Genomic DNA, 26805 nt, shown 5'->3' with positions numbered 1-26805 from the left:
CACACTTATCTACTCTCAGACACTTCAAATTAGCCATCCTACCTAATCATTTCACAGAACATATAATGCAAAATCTCCTACAAGTCTGAAATTCTGGCAACAGTACAGGCTTGATAGGACTGATTTATTCCTTAATACACAATAGTTTTAAGAAAAAGTGGGGAAAATATTTACAGTAAGAATCTCAGTTTTAGAATGAAATAACTAGAGATGGGAGAAAACAGTGATAACAATAGAAAAACACATAATACTGCTTTCTGCACTTCTCATTTAAAAAAACAAAAATTTGAGAAAAAACCATTTTATTTTGTTTTTATTTATTATTTAATGGGGGTGCATGGGTAATAACTGTGGCTGCATCTGCTGACAGTATACGACTTATATCACCTACCCAGTTCAGTTTTAAAGCAATTATAATTATAATGTAAATTTTGAGTAAAAATGCAGAGCACTGCTTTCTGCACTTCTAACTTTTGGAAAACACAGAAATCCACCCCCACCCCAAAAAACTGTTTTCTTCCATCTCTAGAAATAACATATTGAAAAGATTGTACACAGATTTGAAATTTAAAAAAACAACACACAAAATCAGTGGTACTTGCCCCAGTTAATTTGTATCAACAGTTGAATGAACAATTCATGTTGAAGGTGTGAAGCCATTCATGCACACTATATGCATACTTTTTGAACTTAAAGATAAAATCTTTTTGGAAACTTCATTAGATATTTCATTAGATAAATGAAATTGGTTATTACTGTGCAAACCTAAAGCAGTATTGTATCTCTTGAAGGATTTGGTTTGAGGAAGATTTACAGCCCAATCTTAGGCATGTCTACTCAGAAGTGAGTCCCACTGAGTTCACGTATGGGTACATATACAGGACTGCAGCCTTACAGTCTACTATTAGTTTACTTACACTTGCAAACATCTGTATTGCAGTATATTGGAAGAGGCCTCATTAGTTGCAGAATGGATTGCAAAACATATGGGGACATAGCAGTTGCAACAAAACTAACGTAACACAGAAAAGAAATGATATACAGTGGATTCTCTATCAGTAGATTTTGGAACCTATGTAATTGATCCACTGTGGGTTCTAAACCCGCATCTGGAGGAACCACACAGAACTGCATGCCTCATAAAGCCCATCAGAGTCTTCTGGCAGGCACTTCCGGTTTTCACAAAAACCAGAAGTACCTGCCAGAAGGCTCTGGCGAGCATTCTGAGGCTTGGAGAGACCACACACAGGAGGCCTCCACACAACTCAGAAGATGTGTTCTTCCGTCACATGTGAAAGTGACTTCCGTCACACACCTCAGAAAACAGGTTGGACTGCATATTTCATCATCCACATTTTTTTGCATGCATGAGGGTTCTGTTCCCGGAACTGCCGCAATGCCAAGAACTGACCTGTACAAGAGATACATAAGAAATGGACACTGTTTTGGAACAATAACTATTAGGACTATGCTCAACCACATTTTTTTTTTCTTAATGATAATACTTTTAAGGGACCAATCCTATCCAATGTTCCAGCACTGATGCAGCCACAATGCAGCCCCAAGGAAGGGAACAAATGTTTCCTTACTTTGAGGAGGCCTCCATGACTGACCCCACCACCACAGGATACAGCACATGTCCTGTTGGCACAGCTGCATCAGCACGGGAAAGTTGAATAGGATTGGGCCCTAAGAAAGCTGTGCTAACTGTATTGTGTGATGATGTTTAAATTGTGTTTTTAAAAGAGGAAACATGGAACAGAAAAGACAAGAGTCTCAACAACAGAGTTCTTACCTTTATTGTGAACGACATTTCTTGTAAACCATTTTGGCTGGCAGGACTACTAGAACAAACAAACAGGCTTAAAGAAAAGGAAGAGAAAAATCACTCTAAGAACTCATTCACTTGTTCCATTTTTGCTGGTAAAATATGCACAGATTTCACTACCTCTTTTTTGTGTGCGCACAATGCTATCTGAATTAACAGTCTGTTAAAATCTCCAAAGTTACAATTTCACAGACACTACCTTTGCAAAAATAGTAACTCTTTGAATCTTGAAGTACAAACAATCAGCAAATCTATCTGCATGGGTTTTTTCAAGAAAAGTCAAATAAAGCAATCCTAGACATCCTTGCATAGAACTAAGCCTCAGTGAGTTCTTTGGCTTTAATACTGCATCTCAGCAAAAGAACACAAAATATCACCTTACTTTCTCAACCTAATAATACAACATGTTGTGTTCAGGCTGGGAAACCCATGGGGGGGGGGGGGCTTGTAATATTCACCTCATGGAATATATGAGTTTTATGAGCCTCTGAATTTTTCTCTAGCTCAGATTAAATATTGGAGCCAGAGAGTAAGAATTCCTGATAGAATTGGGCATCATGTTTTCAGCATACCGAAGTTTTCCCTGCAATTTTATATAGGTATTAACAAACAAGGAAGACAGAAGAGATCCTTGCAGAACTTCCCAAGTGGGAAAAAAGTCTCCCAGTACTCTTTTAGGACACTCCCAGACATATGGGAGCAGAGCGTTTGTAAATTGACATTCAACATGCAACCCCTGTACTGAAGACAGTATCATCAATTGTCTCCAAAGTAGCAGGGAAGTCCCAGGAAATCAATAACGTCCCATCCTCCATCTAGTCTCAGTGATTGTCATCAACCAGGCTGACTGAAATTGCAATCTTTTGCACACTTTACTGAGCAACTTCTGAGTAGACAAGTATAGGCTTGTACTCTAAGGTAGTCTTAGTTCCAGAAATTCTGATGTTGCTTATTATTGCTCCTGATTATAGTTTAAAAATCTATAACGGAATATTATTTTGGTGGCAAGGTGGTTTTCTTTGAGGAGAGGGAAGTGTCTCTAGCCTCTTGCTCCATTTCCCTTGGCTCTAACCATTCCACATACACAGAAAATCAAAACTGGGTTGGAGGAGCGGAGATTCTATGTATCCTTCCCTCATCATGACCCTACAACACATATTGCTGTCTTAACCACCAGTTACTATTGCCCTACTTCATCAAGGAAAAATATAGGAAATTCAGAGGTCAGTCATTCTATCACCAAGCACTATCTTAAATGTATTTTTTTTTCTCGTGAAAGACAGTAGGGATGAAGGTTGCTGAAGGGAACTCCTGGAAATCAGAAATACTGGTGGGCCTTCAGTATCCTCAGGGGATCTGTTCCCGGATCCACCCCTACCCCCTGCAAATACCAAAACCCATGGATAATGGAATCTGCAGGTTAAGACCTATAGGTGCTCCAAACGTGACCAGAACCTCATTCTAGCCACACCTGCAACTTCTGCAAGCCTCAGAATGCCAATCAGAGGAGTTTAAAGGTTTCAGCTAAAACTGAAGGTTGCCTTTAAACTGCTCTGGGCAGCTTTTTGAAGCTCACGGAGGCTGAATGTGGTAGTCTCCCAGATATGACTGGAATACAGTTCTAGTTGCATCTGGGAGGTCTTCAGTGGGCCCATTCGTGAGTTCAGAACCCGCGGATGATGAAATCCATGTGTTCTGAATCCATGGATATGGAGGGCCGACTGTATAGTGCTAAAAGCCATTTGGTGTACTTTTCATACTTCATCTACCAAGTATGACACAATGAAGCAAATGGGATGGAAATACACCAGCTGACATCTACATAGATATGAAGACAACCAACTTCTGTACCATTCTGAAAATGTTTTTAACAAAGATCTGCAAATTTAAAAAAGGTAACCTGTCTGGCATAGGAGAATTCACTTATGGACAACCAGTTTTAAACATCATTGCTTTCTATGGGAGAGTTAGGGATGTACTTAAACGTCTCCCAAGGAAATAAATGAGGCTTTAAAAATATTTAAACTTTTGCTGGATAGCGTTCAACTTTCTATAGCGCCAGTATATTTTCCTGCTGTAAAAGTGTGTAAAATTCCAGTAAAACCTGATCTCCATATGAAAGTTTAGATCTTCCATAGGAATTAAGTTATGCACAATTTATGATTCTCTTATTTCCAGAAATTACATACCAGCTATAAGTAGTACAAAGATAAAACCTAGAAGAGGGGGGAAAGGAGTTCAATTAGTAAGTTTCTCACAAAAACATATTTGCATTGTGTTTAGCTAGCGACCACAATAAGTTATTAGCTGAAGTACTGTAGCTGAAATTAAATTCCCTAATACAGCTGGTAATTTCTCTTTATAATATGCTTATTTTGAAAAATGTATCCTCACCCAGCTGAACATTTACCTCACAATATTTTATCAGAAAACAATGTAAGTCAGCCCCCATTATCATTCCAGTATCTTCAGAAATGAAACTTGGTCTAAAACAGTGCTTCCCAAACTCCTACAAGGGAGTTATGATTTTCACCTGTTACAAACACAGGGAACTCATTACCATGTCCATAATGCTTTTGGGATCCTGGGCCTTCAAATCTTCAAGGACTTAATATGATCATTTTCACACCCCAGAAAGCACTATATTCACTCTACTACTGATAGTGTGTAAGATCTGCTAGGAATATCTTGCTTTAGATTGCTTAGTGACAGAGATAGCTTAATGCTCTAGGTGGAATGGAAACTTCTTGTATAGAGTGTTTTCTAATTCTTCTACCTGCAGTGCATTATTGTAGAAAACTGCCTGTGCTTTTTATGCAAGCGTATATAGGCTTGAGTACAAGTGCTGTCCAATAGGCTTCTTCCTACAATGGAAAAGGAGCCTTACATTGTGGCAAATCTTCCCAAAAAAAAACCCCACTTTTGTTGACACAGATAGCAACAGTAATATGCCATCTCTCAGTGGGTGCTGGCTACCATTTCCCCCCCCCCCACAGTGCCGCTTCACTTGTGTGAAGACAATCATTGTGGGAAAATGCACATAGCATCCATTTCCCCCCATAACACCTAGGAGCTATGATATGTACAAATAATTGCAGAAAATGCCAAACTGCAGCCATCAGAACCCAATTCTTTCTGAGGGCGAAAGAAGTGGGGTCAAAAGCAGACATCAATATGGTAAGTCTCACTGGGGTGCTGAGACTGTGGGAGTAGTACAAGAATGCTAAATGCTCACCCCGGGTCTGATAATGAAAGGAAATAGGTCTCCTATTTGAGTGAAAATAGGTGATGAAAAGCAAAAGTACTTCCTGCACAGTTAAAACAGAATGTCTGTTCAGTACATATTCAGAAATCATATACATACTCAGAGAACATGATGGAATTTTAGGAAACCATCGTTTTCCACCAATATATCGAACCTTATGTGGCCCTACCAATGTATAGCCAGCATAACATTGTATAATAACAGAATCTCCAGGCTCATAGTTTCTTTTTTCCCCACTGATTATTTCTCCATGATGGATCAACAGTTCAACAGTGTCTGGTGAAGTTCTAACTGAAAAAAAACCAAACTGATTAGAACCTGCACAGAATAAGTATGACAAATTTAAGATTATTATCCAAACCATAGCTATGGCAAACATGGCCACTTGATTTATAATACATGGAACATTGTTTTTTGAAACATTAAGAAAATACTGTGACACAACTTATAGATTTAGGATGGTTCAGGCTCTTCAAGATAGAAGCATATACAAAAATCTTCATTCAGTGATGAGCTAGGCCCTAGTCCTTCAAATTCCTGAGACAGAAGACTGTTCAGGTTACTGCATCCTTGTGGTTCTCCCCCCTTTACAACCTCCCTGCTTTTGGATCTGGTTAGGCTCTCCTTCAGTAATAGTTGTGAAAGTAGGCTATGGAAGCAAGGGGGAAGGAAGAGGGACTATCACCTCAGAGATGCATAATGATATGCAGGCTTCCTAGATCACTTGCACTAAAAACATGTACTCAATGCACACAACCCAGTGTTACCACATCCTGTGGCAAGGAGTTCCCCAGATTAATTACATGGCGGGTAAAGAAAGGTTTTCTTTTGTCTGTTCAAACTCAGTTTTAGTGGATGTCCCTGATTCTAGTGTTGTGTGAGAGGGAAAAACATCCCTCTATCCACTCTGTCCAGTCCATGCATAATTTTGATAAGAACATAAACATAAACCAAGAAATAGGAACACCGATGTTTTCGATCATCCTTTTTGGCCTAGGTCACCTGGTTCACCTCTCCTAGGAGCATGTCAAACATAACCAGAGTCGCTAACTTCACAGCCTGTAATTTAAACAGTAATATGAACTAGACTTTGCAGCAGTAGCAACTGGCATCTTTTATTCTCTTGATGCCAATCTCTTGATGCCAATCAACCAACTGAGTATATAACACCATCTGGTAAATCTTTGCTTTCTAGTGTGAGAAGAATGAATCCTACGCAGTCCTTGAATTTCTCCAAAGAAGCCTTGAAAAGAAACTTACTAGCACGCTGAGATATCAGGTACTGGTTGTGTTGGGCACTGTGGGCCTGGGCCACAAGAAAAGCAGGATGCTTTCCCTGCATCTGCTTGTATATAGCTTTCTCAAAAAGTGCATCTCACAGTAATCCACACCCAGTGCATAGGGTCCTATGGGGAATCTTAACTTGGTCTGAATTCTGTCTCTCTTTGAGCCCATGGCTATCTGCCACTTCAAGAAATTAACTTTCCAAACTGTTTTTATGCTGGATGTTACTGCATCCAATATCTTGGAGGGGAATGCCCTGACAATCATCAAAGAGGTACACATCTTCCATAGGCATACAGCGATTTCCAGGACAGAGCCTGTCCCCATTCTCAACATTAATGACACATTTCACTCTTCATGGCAAAGAGTTTAAGCCACCTTTTATCCTATTCTATCTCATCTAGAGAAAAGGTGTACCATCCACTGGATGTTAGGCAAACTCAATTTTTCTCTCTCTAAAACCAAAGATTTCAGACAGAGGCAGTCTTCTCTCTCTCTCTCTCTCTCTCTCTCTCTCTCTCTCTCTCTCACTCACTCACTCACTGTTCATTGTTCAGTTGTTAAGAATTTTTTTCCTGGCCCCAGTTCTAGTTTGGGGACCCAGAAGAAGAATATGCCCACTGTCAGATTCTACATGCTATCCACCTGTTTAGTCAGGAGGAGTAGCATCCTATTAGTCAAGACTACACTAACCCAGACTCTCAAAGAAGTGAAATTCACAGCTAGCTAATGCTTTTAGATTGTGAGCCCTCTGAAATAATAATTTTTAAATTTATTTTCTCGTGTAAACCATTTTGTGAATGTTTATGCTGAAAAGTGGAATTCAGTTAAAGAAACCATACACAAAAATTACTAAGATAATTGAGAAAAAGAAGCTATTAAATCACAATATACACAGCTGAATTCACCTTTCCCCTTATGAAAGGGAAAGTAACATCTATCTTGAATTTGGTGTTAGAAGCAAAAGATATGAATTAATCAGATTTATATTTATACCTACAGACACAAGGTGGTACAGGAGGTTCCCACAAATTATATCCTTGGCATTTTCCAATTGTCTGTATAGTTCCATCAGGAAAAGAATACTGTGAATTACACTGAACAACAACCGTCTCTCCAAGTTGATACTGAGGTTTCAATGGATCCACATGCCCATTTGGAATTAATGGGGCACCACATAATTTTGGATTAACTGTAATGAAAAAGTCCCCACAAGTTAGAAAAATAAAAAGCGGGCAACACATTATAATGTGACAGATTAGGACAAAGTGATGGTAAAGCTCATTCCCAAATTACAAAAACCTTAATTAGCTGCCCCACAGGGGTATTTAAAAGGTGATCAACTATCAAAATAGCTTGTTAAAAAATAGCACAGTAAAATGGTTTGAAAGGCTCTGAATAAACTTTAAGGGCCTTTAACTTCTACTCTTAATCCACTCTTAATCTTCTAGTCTTAATCCAGATAGCACCCTTGTATGGCTGCAATTTTAAAAATTAAAAACCTCCAGTCTAGACAATGACATATTTAATGCCCTGTTTGGTTTGACTCTTCTGTTCACCAAAGGGAGTAATAAAAATGTGAGACATACAAAATTTTAAAATTTATTTACCACCAGAGTCTAAAGAGACAGAAATCATTCATATATTCTCTACTTCAGGAAGTAAATACCTCTGTAACAAATGGTAATAGTGGTTACCTGTACTCAGTGATGCATTTAGATAGCATTGAAGGTATTACACTTAATAATGCCCAGATGTGTTTTTATAAAAAAACAAAGCTGTGTCTAGAGGACAGTGGGCAGGAGGTGTCTGAGGAAGAGGAGCGTTAACCCTTTCCCACTTACCATGTCCCTGCATCAAATGGATCTCCTCAAGATATTTTTTCCTCTGTGGAGTTAAAATGTATTTGTAGTGCTCCCTTTAAGCTATTTTGTGTTCAATAACACTACACTACACACATGACCCAGCCCTTAGTTCCTTTTGACTGATCAGTGGCCCCATCTGGATGGCAACTTTAGCTCATCTTTTGCCTTGGTTTCCTCACATTTTCTTCATCAGCCTTCCCCTACGTACCAAGACCTTTGCTCCAAAATGATTGTGCTAGTGCTTACTGCCTGCCTATAAAGCACTAAACCAGGGCTTTTCAAACTGGGGCATCATGACGCCCCAGCCTGTGGGCGCTGGCCTCTGCCCCTTAAGGGACGGGGGCAGCCTGGATGCAGGGAGGAGGCAGTGGCACGATCCCCAGGATTGCACCACTCAGGGGGCTGCAGGGGCTTGGGTGGACTTACCCAAGCCTCCTGCAGCCTTTTGAGAGTGCTGGGAGCCCAGTGCAACTGTTGGCAGGGCTCCCCGCTGCAGTGAAAGTGAAAGCAGAGCAAGTGCACTCCACTTCCGCATTAGCGGAGGCAGGGCATGATCGCTGTGCTTATACTTTCACTGCTGCGGGGAGCCCTGCCAAAGGTCGTACCGGGCTCCCCACACTCCGGGGAGGCTGCAGGAGGCTTGGGTAAGTGCACCCAAGCCCCTGCAGCCCCCTGAGCGGTGCGATCCTGGGGATCGCGCCACTGCCTTCCACCCTTCCCCGCTGCCTCCCCCCATCCCTGCAAGCACTTACAGTGGCTCAAACTCTCCATGAGAGTTTGAAAACCACTGCACTAAACCAACATACTAAATATGTTGTAGAAACAATGCTAGTGCTTTTAGAGTGCCCCTTGATGTGGTATATTATATTAATTGTTGCACTTTTAAGCACAGTACACTTCCTGAATATGGCAAAAATTCCCAAATGACTTCAGAATGGAAAAAAAATCAGAACAAAGGCATTATTCATTCGCACTGTAAAATGTTACATTCTAAGGAGGGGTACATTTCAGTAGTATATAACCACAGTACGAGAAAACATAGTTACTAGTTAAATACTTTATTCATTCTTACTCTGTTTACAGGATGGTACAGCAGGATTCCAGGCACTATTCTCCTCACACTGAATCAAATAACTTCCGATCATAAAGTATCCAATCTTACATTCATATGTAATATTGTTGCCATATGTATAGGACTGTCCAAATCCACTCAACCTTACTCCATGTTCAACTATTGGATCTTCACACATCACCACTGAAAGTAAATAAAAATATTTTTAAAAAACTCTTTAAAAAAATGAACATATCAAATAGGGTTTTTTACATTTATATTTTTCTCAAGCTAGAACATTTTGCTGAATCTGTACTGAAAATTAATTTGACTTTGTTAGCTCTCCTGACCTAGACCAATGAAAATAAGAATGCCAATAAGTTACCAATCTAATACTCTGGTACACCTAAGGATTGACAGCAAAACTAACAAAATGCCAGTATTCGGGGAGGCTGTTATATGAAAATAAGAACCCTTTTAACCCACTAGTATGAACCAACCTCCCAGTAATAGAAGGGGAAGAATGTCAGAAATCAAGGCCATCTGAACTTCCAATAAATAATGAATGTATTCAAGTCCATGAGTTCTAAGATGGAACAGAAGCCTCAGGGTCCAATCCTATCTAACTTTCCAGCACCGGTGCAGTTGCAATGCAGCCCTGAGTTAAGAGAACAAATGTTCCCATACGTTGAGGAGGCCTTTGTGACTGCCTCCCCACCACAGGATGCAGCATACACCCCATTAGCACAGTTACACCAGCACTGAAAAATTGGATAGGATTGGGCCCTTAGTCTCTCCTTGGGAACCCTAAGGTTACAGAAACAGAATCTGCTGTTCATGTGTGAGATGGCCACAGGGTCTATAGCACCCTTTAGTAAGACAATGTATCTTATTGAGCACAGGGGAAGATGGGATAGAACAAAGTCTGCAAGGGAAGCATGAGATAAATTAGATGTGTAGCTGAAGCAAATGATGGTAAGCACCCACTGACTCAAGGGAACGCTTTCTCACTCTAGATTGAAGGAATCTCAATCCAAAGAGGAAGCTGCCTGAATCAGTCTTACATGATAGTTGAAGAAGACTTAGAGCTCACAAGATTTGTATCCTTTCACTACGGTCTCATTATCAGCACTGAAAGAGACTTTTGATATGAAGCCTCCTGCACGGGTACCTTCCCAACCCATAACCCACCCCTGTTGTTGCCAAAGCAATGAGGGAGTCTGCATGAGAAGACTCCTGAGAAGCACAAGGTGTAGAAGCCTGAGCAGAACATGCTGCAGCCTGTTCTATGCTCACAATGTTGGCGGCAATGGTATGGTTGTGTTGACGAGACAGACTCCATCTTGATCCCTATATAAATTCAGTATGGCACCATTCTCAATTCTGCCCGGAACAAGCTCTGTTTGTGTGAAATTTGCAAGCTAGTTAAAATCAATGACTACAGAAAGTAGTCAGAATGGGCTAAGATAGGACAAGTGCCAGTTAGAGGGCACTCGCTGAAATTATGTTGCAAATAGGGTACAATGCTAACTGAACTAACAGCTTCAGAGGGTACTGGAGGAAACGGATTATCTGGACCCATTTCAATCTGGCTTCAGGCCTGGGTTCCGGATGGAGACTGCCTTGGTCGCCTTGGTGGATGACCTTTGCCGGGGAATGGACAGGGGGAGTGCGACCCTGTTAGTCCTGCTGGACCTCTCGGCGACCTTCTACACCATCGACCATGGTGTCCTTCTGAGTCGGCTGGCTGGGTTGGGGCTTGGAGGCACTGTTTTGAAGTGGTTCCGCTCCTTCCTGGCTGACAGATCCCAGAAGGTGCTGCTGGGGGACGCTTGTTCGGCACCCCAACCTCTTAGGTTTGGGGTGCCGCAAAGGTCCATCATATCCCCCATGCTCTTCAATATCTACATGAAGCTGCTGGGAGAGGTCATCTGGGGGTTTGGAGTGGGGTGCCATCAATATGCTGATGACACCCAGCTTTATCTCTCCTTTCCCCCTGATTCTGAGGAGGTGGTTGGGGTCCTGGATCACTGTCTGGAGGCGGTTAGGGGCTGGATTTGGGCGAACAAGCTGACATTAAATCCGGATAAGACAGAGGTCCTTTTGGTTCGGAAATCTACAGCTTGGGTATTGGACTATCGTCCTAAGTTGAAGTTGAATCGTCCTATCGGACGGACCTAAGTTGAATCGTCCTATCGGACTAAGTTTGCAGACGACACCAAACTTTTCCGAGTGGTAAAGACCAGAAGCGATTGTGAGGAGCTCCAGAAGGATCTCTCCAGACTGGCAGAATGGGCAGCAAAATGGCAGATGCGCTTCAATGTCAGTAAGTGTAAAGTCATGCACATTGGGGCAAAAAATCAAAACTTTCGATATAGGCTGATGGGTTCTGAGCTGTCTGTGACAGATCAGGAGAGAGATCATGGGGTGGTGGTGGACAGGTCGATGAAAGTGTCGACCCAATGTGCGGCGGCAGTGAAGAAGGCCAATTCTATGCTTGGGATCATTAGGAAGGGTATTGAGAACAAAACGGTTAGTATTATAATGCCGTTGTACAAATCGATGGTAAGGCCACACCTGGAGTATTGTGTCCAGTTCTGGTCGCCGCATCTCAAAAAAGACATAGTGGAAATGGAAAAGGTGCAAAAGAGAGCGACTAAGATGATTACGGGGCTGGGGCACCTTCCTTATGAGGAAAGGCTACGGCGTTTGGGCCTCTTCAGCCTAGAAAAGAGACGCTTGAGGGGGGACATGATTGAGACATACAAAATTATGCAGGGGATGGACAGAGTGGATAGGGAGATGCTCTTTACACTCTCACATAATACCAGAACCAGGGGACATCCACTAAAATTGAGTGTTGGGCGAGTTAGGACAGACAAAAGAAAATATTTCTTTACTCAGCGTGTGGTCGGTCTGTGGAACTCCTTGCCACAGGATGTGGTGCTGGCGTCTAGCCTAGACGCCTTTAAAAGGGGATTGGACAAGTTTCTGGAGGAAAAATCCATTATGGGGTACAAGCCATGATGTGTATGCGCAACCTCCTGATTTTAGGAATGGGTTAAGTCAGAATGCCAGATGTAGGGGAGAGCACCAGGATGAGGTCTCTTGTTATCTGGTGTGCTCCCTGGGGCATTTGGTGGGCCGCTGTGAGATACAGGAAGCTGGACTAGATGGGCCTATGGCCTGATCCAGTGGGGCTGTTCTTATGTTCTTATGTCCTGCTCTGAATGGGGTTGCACTCCCTCTGAAGGAGCAAGTTCGCAGCTTGGGGGTTCTCCTGGATTCACAGCTGCACCTGGAGGCCCAGGTGGCAGTGGTGGCCAGGGGAGCCTTTGCTCAGCTTCGGCTGATTCGCCAGCTGCGACCGTACCTGAGCTGTGCGGACCTGGCCACAGTAACCCATGCCCTAGTGACATCTAGATTAGATTATTGCAATGCGCTCTACGTGGGGCTGCCTTTGAAGACGGTCCAGAAATTACAACTAGTACAGAACGCGGCTGCTCGTGTGGTTGCTGGGGCACGTCGGCTTGACTCTGTCGGGCTGTTGCTTCGGCGGCTACACTGGCTGCTGGTTCTGTTCCAGGCCCAATTCAAGGTGCTAGTTTTGACTTTTAAAGCCCTTCATGGCTCAGGTCCGGGGTATTTGAGGGACTGCCTCCTTCCTTACAATCCTGCCCGTACTCTTAGATCATCTGGGGGGGGCCCTTTTGACTGTGTCACTACCAAGAGAGGTGAGAGGGGCAGCAGCCAGGAAGAGGGCCTTCTTGGTGGTGGCCCCCGAACTTTGGAATACCCTCCCCTTAGAATTGAGAACTGCTCTCTCATTTCTAATATTTCGGTGTGGACTGAAGACCTTTTTATTTCAAAAAGCTTTTAACTGTTGACAGGCTGGCTGGCTGTCTTTCTCCTTTTATATTAGAATCCACGGGGTTTGTTTTAGATGTTTAATTATTTGAAAACTGTTTTAATTATTGTTTTTAATTGTTAATTGTGTATTTTTAATTGTTGTAGGCCGCCTTGTGTGCCCATGGGGCAAAAAGGCGGGATATAAATTAATAAAATAACAACAACAACAACTATATAATGGAACTGCTTATGCTCTCTTATGAGTTCCTCACCCTGCGGGGAGGGGGAACTACCTTTGATCAAAGAATACAGCTTTCCTTGCCAAATCCACCTTTTGACTCAGCCTTCTTTATTTCTGCACATCACTTGTGAATGTAGGCTTAGAACCGAGGTGGGGCTTCCCTCTTTCTGCTACAGTTGGAAGCAGGCTGCTACATTGCTCAGGTGATTTGGGCAGTGGGCTTGAAAGCCATGAATGAAATGGTGGTGGATTCTCCAAGGGCTTGGTGGGCATAAGTCCAGTAGAGACAGCAATGCTCCCAGACAATAGGTTGCTAATAGGATCTAAACCAGGAAGACATCTGATTCAGAGTAATTAGTTCAACTCTTCTCCCTCATACTAAAGGTCAAAAGGAAACAATCCACAAGCAAGAAGACTCTGTAGGCTGCCTCTAATGATAACAACACCATACCAGTACAAAAATGCATTCTTGTTTTATGTGGTTATGTTATATAGGGATTGTAATATTCTGCCTTAAAAAGCATTCGTTCATTACCATTCAAATGAGCTTTTTCTTAATTTTTCTCAGACTTGCACATTTTTCCGTAGCTCAGAACAAAATAGAAAAATACACATTTTTCCCTAATCTCTCCAGGATCTAAGGAGGGTTTTTGCAGGAAGAGGCAGACAACTACCATTTTAAGGAAGTACATCCTCCCCAAAAGATGTATTAATTACTGTCCAGTCAGCCAGTTCCCCTTTCCTGGAAGCTTTTATGAGCCAAAATGGGTAAGAGTTGGGCATGTAAAAGAACCATCTCATACTTTTAAGAATCCTGTCCACATTTTCAGGCTATATAATGGGGAAATGATTCACAACAGGACAAGCAGTTGAAGAGGGTAAGTCATATGGAGTCCAGTCCAGGTCAAGCTAAATACAAGCAATTTTATGTGTGAAGTGTCTAGCAAATTGGTTGCAGTGGGTCACTAAGATATCCTTCATCCCTCATTGAGCACCAAGATGCAAAAGGCTCAAAAGAGCACCACTGGATAACTCTTAGCAGATGCAAGGATAGCAGAAAAGTACTCTTTCTTCACCAATTGTCAAAGAGTAGTTCTTAAAATGGGCTGTAATCTATGCTCAGTCATACTTATTACAAGTCTTCCTCCACAGTGACTCAAGACGTACACCTGCTTCACTGCCAAAAGCTCTCCAGAAAATCAGGGAGCCCTATCTGCCCACTTCCCTGTCATCCCTGAAAAGGTACAGCCCAGGCACCAGATGAGAAAGCAGCAGTACCCTGCTGGGAGTGTGGAAGAGGAGAACCAAGTCCCCTCAAGTGGACCTTGGTATAAGTTGGACTTTGGTATCTGTGGGGAATCAGTTCCCAGACACCCCACCCCACCTCCCCCATGGATACCAAAACTCATGGATAAGCAAATCCAAGAGTTGGGTCCAATAGGAGCACCAAATACTACCAGAGGTGTTCTCTAGTCACATCTGTAGGTGCTCTGAGACCCAGAGAGGCCATATGCGGAGAGGCCACTCCCTCCCAGGGCTGCCCAATCCAACCTCCCCATTCTGCCCTCTCCCACACAAAAATGCCTTCTCTCCACCTAAAAAATGAACTCCCACCACCTTCTCCAAGACCCTGCACTGCTTGGAGGCATACTTATATCCACCAGTGGCTCTGAGACGGAATATGGTATTGGCAAGCAGGTGCAGGCCATCCTGGCTGACTCCTAAGTAGTTGCAAATATGTTTTATGGCACGTTTCTAACACACTAAACCAGCAGAGCAGTAGCCACACCAGCAGAAGGGTAAGTCTAGATTGCACTGTGCATCTTGAAAGTGTACTTTAAGATTCACTCTGCATTTTAAGAAAGTGCATTTTGAGAAGCATTAACCCATTTTTGGCTGGTTCACAGGTGTACACATTTGGTCCCTGTTGCATATACACAATGTTGGGCTGAAATGGTTTAATTTACTACATTTGACTGAGTCCAGTTTAGAGCCCAATTCTATACATGTATCTGTTTACACAAAGTAAACTATGATATTATCCCAACCAAGGGACCAATCTTATCCAACCTTCCAGTGGTGATGCAACAATGCCAAAGGGGTGCGCGCTGCATACTGCAGTGGGAGTCACAGAGGCCTCCTCAAAGTATGGGAATGTTTGATCCCTTACCTAATTGTGGCAGTGCGGTTGCATTGATGCTGAAACATTGGACGGGATTGGCTCCTGTGTGCTGAGAAGTGCACACAGAAAAGTCTTAATCACAAAAGGTCATTTACAATTTGCACAGAATTGAACCTACTTACATTCACAGCGGGGAAGGGAAGTACTCCACACAGCATCTGTTCCATGAAGGATACACTTACTAGTATTATGCCCAATTAATCTGAACCTGAAATATAAGAAATATAAAAAAAAAAACCAAACATAATATTGTACTATTCAAACCAGCTACTTGGGGATTTACTACCAGCAGAACAAATGCATAAAAACAATAATTTGCTTTTCTCATAAGATAGCGTTTTACTAGCATAGGGTAACATTACACTACTTGCTTCAGTTTGGTCTGGAAGTGAATACAGTTATTCCTGAAGAAAATAAGTTCATTTTCTGGGCCAATTCAAGGTTGAAAAAGCAACAGGGAAGTTCTCTGTTGCTTTGCAAGGAAGTTGCTTACAAGACCTGGTCCTGGAAAATTTAATGGAGGAAGGACAAAATTCCCACTGCCGCCTCCCCCCCCCCAGACTCTCTGGGTGGTGGACTTTATACCCCCAATACCCTAAGGTGACCTACAGCCTGCACCTAACCTGCACTGGAAACAGCCAAGCTGCCCTAGTGCAATCATATACATACTTTCCTAGGAGTTGAAATATTTTTTCTGTATTTGAATTCAGTTACTCTGTAGATTCTCCCTCCCAACCTGAATAAACTGATTGTAGTTGCACTGCATTTGCAGTTGCAATACAAAGTTCCTGAAAGGGAGTTAAAAGTACTGTATATTAGAAATGTCATATAGCATTATTTTAGCATAGGTAATAACATAACTTACCCTCTTAGACAAACAAATGACACTGTTGAGCCAATCACAGGTACAATACTATCTGCATGAAGCACACCATTGTCTAGTGGTCCTGGACGCTCACATGTTTTTTCTTAAAGGAAAAATCTGGATTATTAGATGCATCAAAATCACACAAAAATAACGTAACTGACAGATCTGCAACATCTGTACGAAAATTAAAGAAGGAAGGTTTTCACAATGTGTAAAAAGGAAAATCATTCTACAGTAATGGACTGGATCTATGTTCTGGTTCTGTATAGATCACTTTTATCTGTAAATTAGTCCTTTTCAATTTCTTTAAAAGAGTTCTGCTTTTCAGAGAACACTTTATTTTGGAACTGTTTTCAATAGAATGATACTTACAGCCTTATTCCCTGTCAGGTAACAGTGCACTGGATTGCAATCAGTAAAAGATTTTTTGCCTAATTCCTCTATGAAAAGCAATTATCCACTTTAAATGGAAACATCAATGAATAAAGTAAACATATTTCAGATAACTCTGAGCTTTAAACTTTTTGTTTAAACTTTGTGCTGAAACCCTGACACGGTAATAACATTGCTTTGCTATAATTTCACATTTACAATGCTGAGTAGATTTTCGTTTCTTCAAGAGTAATGGAATCCATACTAGTAATCAATAAAATATTTCTTGCAGCTAATGCAACAGCATCTTTTATACAGGCACTTCCAGACAGTGTTCAGTTTGAGATTGTTAAATGCAATTCACACATTTATTTTTACAGGGGATTTGCTTGACATCACCCATCTTTTGCCCACACATATTGTTCCTATGTTTAAAGCTCATTCATTAATGGGGAAAATATGTAATAAGGATGAACAAAATAGGGCTTACTTCTGAGTAGACATGCACAGGATTGCACTGTAAGCAAACTGGAAGTAGCAATTACAAATTCTCAATACAACACTCTGGAAATCTCACAGTGGCCCACCAGATGCCTCAGGGAGCACACAAGACAAGAAACCTGCATCTTGTTGCCACTCCCTTGCATTCTGAAGTAGCCTACTTCTAAAACTAGGAGGTTGCATGTGCCCATCATGGCTTGTAACCCATGATGGACCTTTCCTCCAGAAATTTGTCCAATCCCCTTTTAAAGGCATCTAGGCCAGATGCCATCACCACATCCTGTGGCAAGGGGTTCCACAGACTAATTACACACTGGGTAAAGAAATAACTTTCTTTTGTCTGTTCTAACTCTCCTGACTCAATTTTAGTGGATGTTCCCTGGTTCTGGTGTTGTGTGAAAGGGGGGGGGGGAAGCATTCTTCTATCTATCCCCTGCATGACTTTTGTTGTGAGAACTTTTGTTGAAAAGCATTATATAAACCAGGGGTGGCCAACCTTTCAGCTTTGGGGCTCCTGGACCTTTTAACAATTGTGTAGAGGAGGGAATTCCAGCAGGTGCAATTCCAGGAGCCCTAACAATGAAAGGTTATATGATGTAAACATTCACAATAATTACTAAGCGGGACATTCGGTGCTTTGGGAGGCACGTGAGGCACAGCCTCCCTGCTGGAGTCCTTCAAAAGGCGCCACTGCTGTGTGAGGCGCCCAAGCACCCACAAGTTTTGCATGTGGGTTGTGGATGCTCCGCGGGTGCGGGTTGTGGGTGCTTGGGCACCTCACACGGTGGTGCCACTTTTTGAAGGACTCTGGTAGGGAGGCTCTGCCTCACCTGCCTCCCCACGAAAGCAGAGCGCAGAGTGCGTGGGTTGCGGGTGCTTGGGCACCTCACACAGTGGCAGCGCTTTACAAAGGGCTCTGGTAGGGAGGCTCTGCCTCACCTGCCTCCCCACGTCCCTGCTACCAAGTCTTTTCTATACTGTAGACAAGCTCATGTTATCAGCTTTTGACATGGCTGTGAGCTTCAGGGTGCTTAAATTCTTGGGACATCTGACGTAAGTCAGTAGCAAGGGCTGCTGGTGCCAGCACAGACAGCGCGCAGGCCTCGCTGGCTGGAGGAGCCCAACCCCTGCAGGCTCGGGGAGCGAGGGCGGCTCAGCCAGCGGGCCGGGAGAAAACCGCAAGCGACTCCTCAAGCACGACAGGAGCGGCGGAGCGAAGGGAGAGGCGGCCACTAGAGGCCCACTGCGGGAGCGGGGCCCGCCTCGCACCCACCCAGCCAAGCCTGGGGCGGCAGCAGCAGCACCAATAGGAGCCCCTCAGCCCCGAAGAGCTGCTCCCGCGGCCGCCACATGGCACCAAACCGCGCCGCAGGAGCAAGAGGCCCATCGCACGACTGCGCATGCGCGAAACCTGCCCTGAAGGATGCTGAGAACATGTCCCGGTGCACGCAGAGCAGATGCCTAGTGGCGCCCCCCCCCCCGCAGGGTGACCAGATGCCATGGAGGACAGAGTGCCTCTGCCTTTAATCATTGCATACAGAGGGAATTTGGACAGCTGCAGCTTTTTAAGCCCTTCCCTGTTGAGCTGCACCTGCCCACATTCCCTCTCTATGCAGTGGTTAAAGGCAGAGGCACTCTGTCCTCCACTGCATCTGGTCACCCTGCCTGCCCCCCCTTAATAATTGCATTTGTGTTTTAATTTGAGGAACATTTTAATTAAAAAATAATCATACATGACTTAGTTAACCACTGTAACATATAACAACACATGCACACACACCCTCCCTTTCCCACCCAAAGCCAGTAGAACTTAAAAGTCCACCATCATCATCAATCATCATAGAAATTTATATCCCACCTTTCCCATGCCAAAGGAAAAGCGGGGTGACCAGATACAAAGTGCCTGTACCTTTAACTATGGTATCGAAGAGGGAATTTTGGCAGGTGCAGCCCAACATGGAAGGGTTTTAAAAGCTGCACCTGCCAAAATCCCCTTTTCAATACCATGGTTAAAGGTACAAGCACTCTGTCCTCCACTGTATCTGGTCACCCTGAGGAAAAGCAAAATACTGTATATAACCATACAAAACAACAATCCACTTAACCCAGTGGTTCTCACACATTTAGCACCAGGACCCATTTTTAGAATGAGAATCTGTCAGGACCCACCAGAAGTGATGTCATGACTGAATGTGACATCGTCAAGCAGGAAAAATTTTAACAATCCTAGGCTGCAATCCTACCCACACTTACCCAGGAGTAAGTCCCATTGACTATCATTGTTAAAAGAATATACATAATAGCTGGTTAAAAGTGCAGGTCTGTAACATTTCCCTAAATGCAGTCACATACCATGGTAGTAGCAAGCATAATATATTAAAAATAAAATATTGAAATGAAGGGACTCACCTGAATTGGCTCGCAACCCACCTAGTGGGTCCCGACCCACAGTTTGAGAAACACTGACTTAACCCGTTTCTGCCCAGAGCACAGGTGTACACATTTGATCCCTGTTGTGTATATACAATGTTGGGCGGAAATGGCTTAATAAAGAAACAAAAAGTGAAACTATTTTTTTAAATCCCAATCTTCACATCCTTGGCCAAGGATGCTGATGCTGGGAGAGCATTGGCTGGGGAGAGCAGTTCCCCAGAGAACAATGGAGATGGCAAAAATTAGGGTGAGGGGAGCATGATGCAGACAGACTGGCCTCTGATTTCTGCCATATAAAGTGCATAAACTGAGTGTGGAGGGGCAGTCCAATTCTGAGCTGCCTGGTGCCCATTCCCCCAAGTAAGGGAAGCAGAATGTAACTTACATTCTTCCCCTTCCCCTGAGTAATGGAAGCGGCCCAGCAACGGAACCACTTAACTCTGCACCAGCTGAATATCTAGCGCAGAGTAAAGAAGCCCTGTGTCAGGTCAGTATGCCTGACATGGGGCTTTGGATCCAGTGACGCCAGAGGTGCTTTTATTTGCAAAGAAAATTAATTCTTGTTATCTGTTCCAGATAGGGTTGCGAGACTCTTGGAGGATCAGCATTATGGGTGAATGTATTGCCAGAAGGGCAAATGCTCTTTTCAGATCTGGAGATAAAAGACCAGTGGGCAAAAGACAGGAATTGGAATTATTAGCTTTCCATTAGCAACAATCCCCAGACAAACAGAATGAAATACAGTGTTCATACGTAGAAGTGGCACCTCCTCCTACGTTCTTCTTGTGTGTTGTGTGAGTGACACATTTGCAGCTGTCCACATGCATAACTAATAGACATTTCCAAACCCTTTTATATAAAAAAGGATCTTAACCTCAGAGGAAAAGTGACTGATGCAACGCCTTGAGAAATGGCCTCATCCAGGTGCATGCTCTTGGTCTGCGGCCCAGAGCATCTCAAGATATAATGTCAAGAGAGGCATTGTTACGAATAGATGCTAAAGTTAACTTACAGCCCAATTTTAATGGGACGTGTGCTGCATCCAGCAGTCGGGTGTCACTCAGGGAGACCTCCTCAAAGTAATGTTTGTTCCCTTACCTCGGAGCTGCATTGCTCTTAAGTCAGTGCTGGAAAGCACTGACATAAGGGGTTAGGATTGCGCCCTAACCTACTAAGGGCACAGTCCTAACCCACTTTCCAACACTGACATAAGGGCAATGCAGCTCCAAGGTAAGGGAACAAACATTCCCTTACTTTGAGGAGGCCTCCGTGAGTGCCCCCCAACTGTAGGATGCAGCACACATCCCATGCTATGTGGCACACATCCACACTAGCTATGCTAGTGCTGGAAGGTTGGTTAGGATATGGGCCTAACACTGATACAGTTGTGCAAGCAGGGTGCACACTGCATTTTTCAGTGGGGAGACAGTCATGGTGGCCTTTTAAGATAAGGGAACAAATGTTCCCTTAGCTTGGGGCTGCATTACAGCTTCATTGGCACAGGAAAGTTGATTAGGATTGGGCTGAAAGCATGATGCAACAATTTCCCCCAAAGATTAACCCAATCATGAAAGAAGACTGACCATTAGGAAAAATTTGTGCAGACCCCTAACACCTCAAAATATGAAGGTCTTCCTCAGTATGTAAATACAGTGTACTGCTGTCCAGCCATGTGGTATCTATGACCAGGAGTACCTTTTGACAACTGTAGTTTATGCATCAGCTAAATGTTCCCTGGAGAAGGCAGACCTGACATCTCATTCATGTTATGCTCACTTGAATAAGCTTGAGTAATGTAATGTTGTTTTATGTGAGGTCATTGAAAAGGGACTTCAAAACTGCAGCTAGTACAAAATATGTACTATACTATTACACCCACATTATTACACCCTTGCTTTCCAATCTTTTCTTGATTCTCAGGTTGTTTCTGGGCTTAATTTAAAGTGCTAGCTATCTTTAAATCCCTATATAGTAGATCCTCTTTCCTGAGGATTCTGCTGAACAGATATCTTTATCTTTTTTGTTTTTGAGGGGGACTTAAAACAGAGGTTACAAAAGAGAAAATTCTAGGGCTAAATATCAACATAAAATTAAACATTAAGGGTGCAATCCTAACCAACTTTCCAACACTGAAGTAAGGGCAATGCAGCTCCAAGGTAAGGGAACAAACATTCCCTTACTTTGAGGAGTCCTCTGTGAGTGCCCCCCCCCACTGCAGGATGCAGCACATGCATCACTGACACAGCAATGCCAATGCTGGAAAGTTGGTTAGAATTGCATCCTAAGTCACCAAGTTTCACAGCATAATTTACAGTGCAATCCTACACAGATGCAAGTCCCATTGTGTTAGGTAGGTGTTACTTTTAAAGTGTGTAGGACTGAAGCCATAGAGATCTTAAAGAACTCAAATATGAAATTGTTGATGTCCACAAAAATATGCAGTGTCATGAAAATTGATTTTTATATCGGAAAGATGTAAACAAGGCAACAAAATACTGTTTTTAAGGGATTGGGGTGGGATTTCCTGGAAATTACAGACGTTTAGCTAAATGTCTGTTTTGGATAAACAAGTGAAAAGGATGATTAAAGTTAGAATTATTAAATATCCAGAATACTAGTTCTTGCTGAAGCAGAATCAGGATGGCTCTTCAAAAGGAAATTCTCCCTCACCACTTTGGTGTTCTTTGAAAGCTCAACAGGCATATAGATAAGAGTGATCAGTAGATACAGTACTTGGACATTCAAAACCCTTTTGACCAATCCCTCACCTAAGACTCCTGAGTAAATTTAGCGGCCATGGGAATAAGGACAGATCTGTCTTTTATGGATCAGATACTGGTTAAAGAATAGAAATCAGAGAACCAGAGTAAATGGATTGTTCCTGCAACAGAAGAATGTAAGCAGGTACTCCACCCTGCAGTCTCCATGGATCTGTTTTGTGACTGGTGCTATTTAACTTGTTTATAAATGACCTGGAGTCAGGGGCGAGCAGATAACATCAAATTACTGTATTCAGGATGGGGAAAAAACCTAGCAGACTGAAGAACTCCAGAAGAACCTATCCAAATTGGGAGAATGGGCAGCAAAATGGCAATGAGGTTCACCATAATGTATAGTGATGCATACTAAAGCAACTGATAAACCTCTACTGAAAATACCATGCTGGATTAGATGGTTTTAGAAGCAAAGGCAGTTTTTCCTGTTGTAACTATGAGTTACAGATCTAAACAAATGGAATCACAATATATTTCAGATAAACAAATGTTATAGTGAGATACAGAATCAATGCACATTCACAAAGAGGCATAAGATCTTATTGGTGTACATGCATGATATTTATTTCTTGCAAAGCAATATACATTACACGTAAATCTTAAGTGTTTGATTCATACAAGTATAAAATTTTCAGAAATTATAGTTTTTCTCCTGTGGCTTTGAACAAGCAGACAGTGTAAACCAACTGCCTCAGTAGGAAATGATCAACCTTGAAAGAAAATTTCATCCCAGAGTGACACTTGTTAACTTTCTAAACTTCAAAGAGGTATTGCAAGACACAAGTGAGAACAGTTCAGTAAAACCATCAGTAAAACTGACTGGTGTGCTGTAGTTTGCAACACTGCTATCTCCTACAATGTTTGGGTATATAGGATTAAATATTTCTCATTAAAAGATATTGCACAAAATTAATTCAGTGTAAGAGTCCTTTCCTTTCTCAAATGATACCAAGAATGAAAGGAAGCAGCTCTCAGTATGGAATGAAACTATATGTGAAAAATGATAGTCCAGTGTCAAGTGCCCCTCCCCACTGCTATGCCTAGTGTAATGTATTCTGGTTTCTAACTACTACGTGCTGTAAGTTTCCCTGCCAGAAACAGCCAATGACATGTTGCATGGTCAGGGAAATGCACAGCATCATGATGTGAAGACACCGTGTGAACTTCAGCAGACATTATAGAAGAGGATGGGGAATTTTTCAGGGACAGTCTGTGTTTCTTATAGCATTCGGTTCTGCCTTTAGAGGTTGCTTGATTATAAAGCCATTTATCCACATTTGTGTGATCACAGAGGTCACTCTCCAGAAGTGGCACAAAAGTTCATGTGAGACATAAGCATCTTTGATTTGTGAGCATACTTGGCTTATCTCAACAGTCTTCTTAGAACATCAAACTGTGAGGGGAAAAAACCAGAATTACCTTAAGTTTTGTATAGCAGTCCGATTATGAAAGATGGTCAGAGCTGGGGTATCTGTTCAGCACTGTCAACTAGGAAAGAAGTACATATACTTTTCTGTTCAATTCAAATCCCCAAGTAAGCCCCTCTGAATACAATGGGCCTTCTAAACAGAAATGCACAGGACTACATTATCAGTGGCCTCGTGCAAGCCCCCTATCTCTTGACTATCCTAATTCTCACTGTAGAAACATAACAGATATAATACAGTGGATTAATAGTTGTTTATTTGGAAATTGTAGCAATATTACAAAATATCTGTTACAAAAATTTGGAGTTGCCATGCTGAGCAAAGATGTCTGCTTCAGATTTTCAGATCATTAACATAATTATGTGTTTATTGTCTCAGAGCAGTACTATTTATAATTAAATGACATTATCTAACCAATTCTTAAATGGAGATGCATATTACTAAACCATGACAGCTACTTTCTTTTTTTCAGAAAGAGGGATTTTGGGTAGCAACAAGCTAGAACCAAACTAGATATTGCACAGAATGCGTAACGGACCCTGTTTTGTTATTAAATATTGCAGTGGGAGGGGACTCCAAACGGGACAAAATCATGGTGGGAGAAGGAGAGGCTTTATGACTTTGTCCCCACTGTGGTTCTGACCCTAGTCATTGACTTTCAATGATTTAAAAAACCCTCCTATTGAAAATAGCATATGGAGGCAGGTCTACAGCTAGAATAAGACCCATGGAGAGGGTAAGTTCTGAAGTCTCCTACCCCTATCAGTTTTGCCTCATTTCACGGTCCTCTGCTGCACTATTTATACAAATCATGGGGGCAACATTACACATTTATAATACCCATAGTTTCTGGACCCATTTCTGGTAACCTACTTCGCCCATCATGGCTTTCTAGCTCTGAAGACAATTTAGAATGGAGAAATAATGGCACAGGAAGAATTAAACATTCTTCTCCTTCATCCCAAATTGTTCTGAAGCTGCTTTTGCTTTTCAAAGTTGGTCGTTGGGATTTCAGTACTTGGAGCTGCAAGTAACATGTAGACTGCAATCCTATACACACTTATCTGGGAGAATGTCCCATTGCATTCAATAGGACTTCTGAGTAGAAATGTGTAGGACTGCACAGTTAGGCCCATAGTTTTCCGGCAATCTGAGCTCCAGTCTCGAATTTATATACAAGTATTATTACACTTGTACAAATTTCATATTCAGAAGATGTTTTTACACTTGAATAATCTGATCTTAAAAAGGTACTTACTTGTTACAGTGTAAGCGATAAAGCTTGGAGGGACAGAGTATTTACTATGTGAACTTTGGTACAATTTGCATGTGTTTATTTCCTGAATGATGGGAAGAAAATACAGCATTAATAGAAAGTTAACAAAAAGGATTAGAGTTCTAAAGATGAAAAGTAGACCAAATGTAAAAATATTTCAGCATTACAATTTTTTAAGTGATTGCAGCCCTGGACTTTATTCAGAACAAAGTATAGTATGGTGCGTGACTTTTATATTTTCAGAAAATATTTATTACACCTATTTACATACCATTTATGCAACAAAAACAGTTAAGGCAGTTTACATAGCTAAATAAATAGCACCCTGTCCCCAGAAGATTCACAATCTATTAAAAAAAAAGACACAAGAGAGACACCAGCAACAACCATTAGAAAAGATGTCATGCTGAGATGAAGGACAATTGCTCTCCCCCTGCTAAATACAAGAAGACACCAGAGATCCCTTTGCTCAGTGAGAAGAAATATATAATATCATAATTTTTGTGAAAGGTTAGGGCAGTGGTTCTCAAAATCTCTGGCAGAGTTTGAGAGCCTGTAAGTCCTTCCACAGGCGAGAGGAAGGTAGTGGGGGCGGGGGAAAGGCAGCAATGCAATGCCCAGCATCGTGCTGCTGTGGAGGGGTGCAGGAACATGCTTCTATTCACCCCCACCTGCAGCAGCCTCCCAGGGGATGGAGGAACACAGCACCAGCCTCAGCAAGGCTCTCCTTGCAGCGCAGACCCCTGCAGAATGCGACCGCAACCACTTCCTCCAAAGTGATTACAAAACTAAGAGTGGTCACAATTGCATTCTGCAGGGGTCTGCGCTGCATGGAGAGCCTTGCTGAGGCTGAGGCCGGGCTCCTCCAACCCCTGGGAGGCTGCTGCAGGCAGGGATGAATGGAAGCATGCCCTTGCACCCTGATCAGACATGCGATCCAGGGGATCACGTCTCTGCCTTCTCCCCTCCCCACCCCTTCAGGGGCAGAACCCAGGGCTCTCAGGGTGTGACGTCATGACGCCCCAGTTTGAGAACCACTGGGTTAGGGTATCCTTTAAAAAAAATCATGTTTCACCTGTCTTTGATAAGTCTGATAAGTAGCAAAAGCACAGCATTTATTATAAAATTCTAGAAAAAGAACATCTTAAACATTCTTATTTGCATGAAGATTACCTCCATAACTAAAAAAAAATATATGAACACATTTATTTTGGAACATGTATTTTGTAGCTCCCCAATATACAAAACAGTGGTGAAAACCCTCATTCTTCACACGATATGTGAAAATAGGCTGTCAAGGCTTTCACTGAGGCTGTCAAGCAATTCAAGTACTTTTTAGTATAAGGGCAAGCGTTGTTTAACAGGTTGCTTAACAACCTTTCATTTAATGACACTGCATGGTAGTCAAACCATAACAAAGAGGCTCTTAAAGAGGCAATCAGGTCTCCCATAGTCTGCGGCTGAGTGTTTGTTTATACAACAAAGAGACTCTTAATGTGAAGAAGATGCCATTTCCTCAAGTTTCCAGTAGCCTGGGCAGCCAGTTAGCATCTGGCAGGTAATGTCTGTTTACACAACAAAGGCACTAG

General features: G+C 42.4%; 1 protein-coding gene across 1 annotated transcript in view; it reads right to left on the bottom strand.

Moving 5' to 3' along the window:
- Positions 1–26805, bottom strand: part of LOC136648549 (complement receptor type 1-like) — a 119596-nt gene that overhangs the window by 82245 nt on the left and 10546 nt on the right. The window contains exons 4-7 of the mRNA XM_066624664.1: positions 9315–9497; positions 7374–7569; positions 5193–5380; positions 4018–4044 (exon numbers count right to left, since the gene is read on the bottom strand). Of these exons, the coding sequence (XP_066480761.1) occupies positions 4018–4044; positions 5193–5380; positions 7374–7569; positions 9315–9497 (594 nt within the window). The remainder of the gene's footprint in view (positions 1–4017; positions 4045–5192; positions 5381–7373; positions 7570–9314; positions 9498–26805) is intronic.

This window comes from Tiliqua scincoides, chromosome 4, assembly GCF_035046505.1.
Source record: "Tiliqua scincoides isolate rTilSci1 chromosome 4, rTilSci1.hap2, whole genome shotgun sequence".
Classification (NCBI taxonomy): Eukaryota; Metazoa; Chordata; class Lepidosauria; order Squamata; family Scincidae; genus Tiliqua; species Tiliqua scincoides.
Note: the sequence above shows the minus strand (reverse complement) of the source record. Positions and strands in the feature narration are given on the sequence as shown.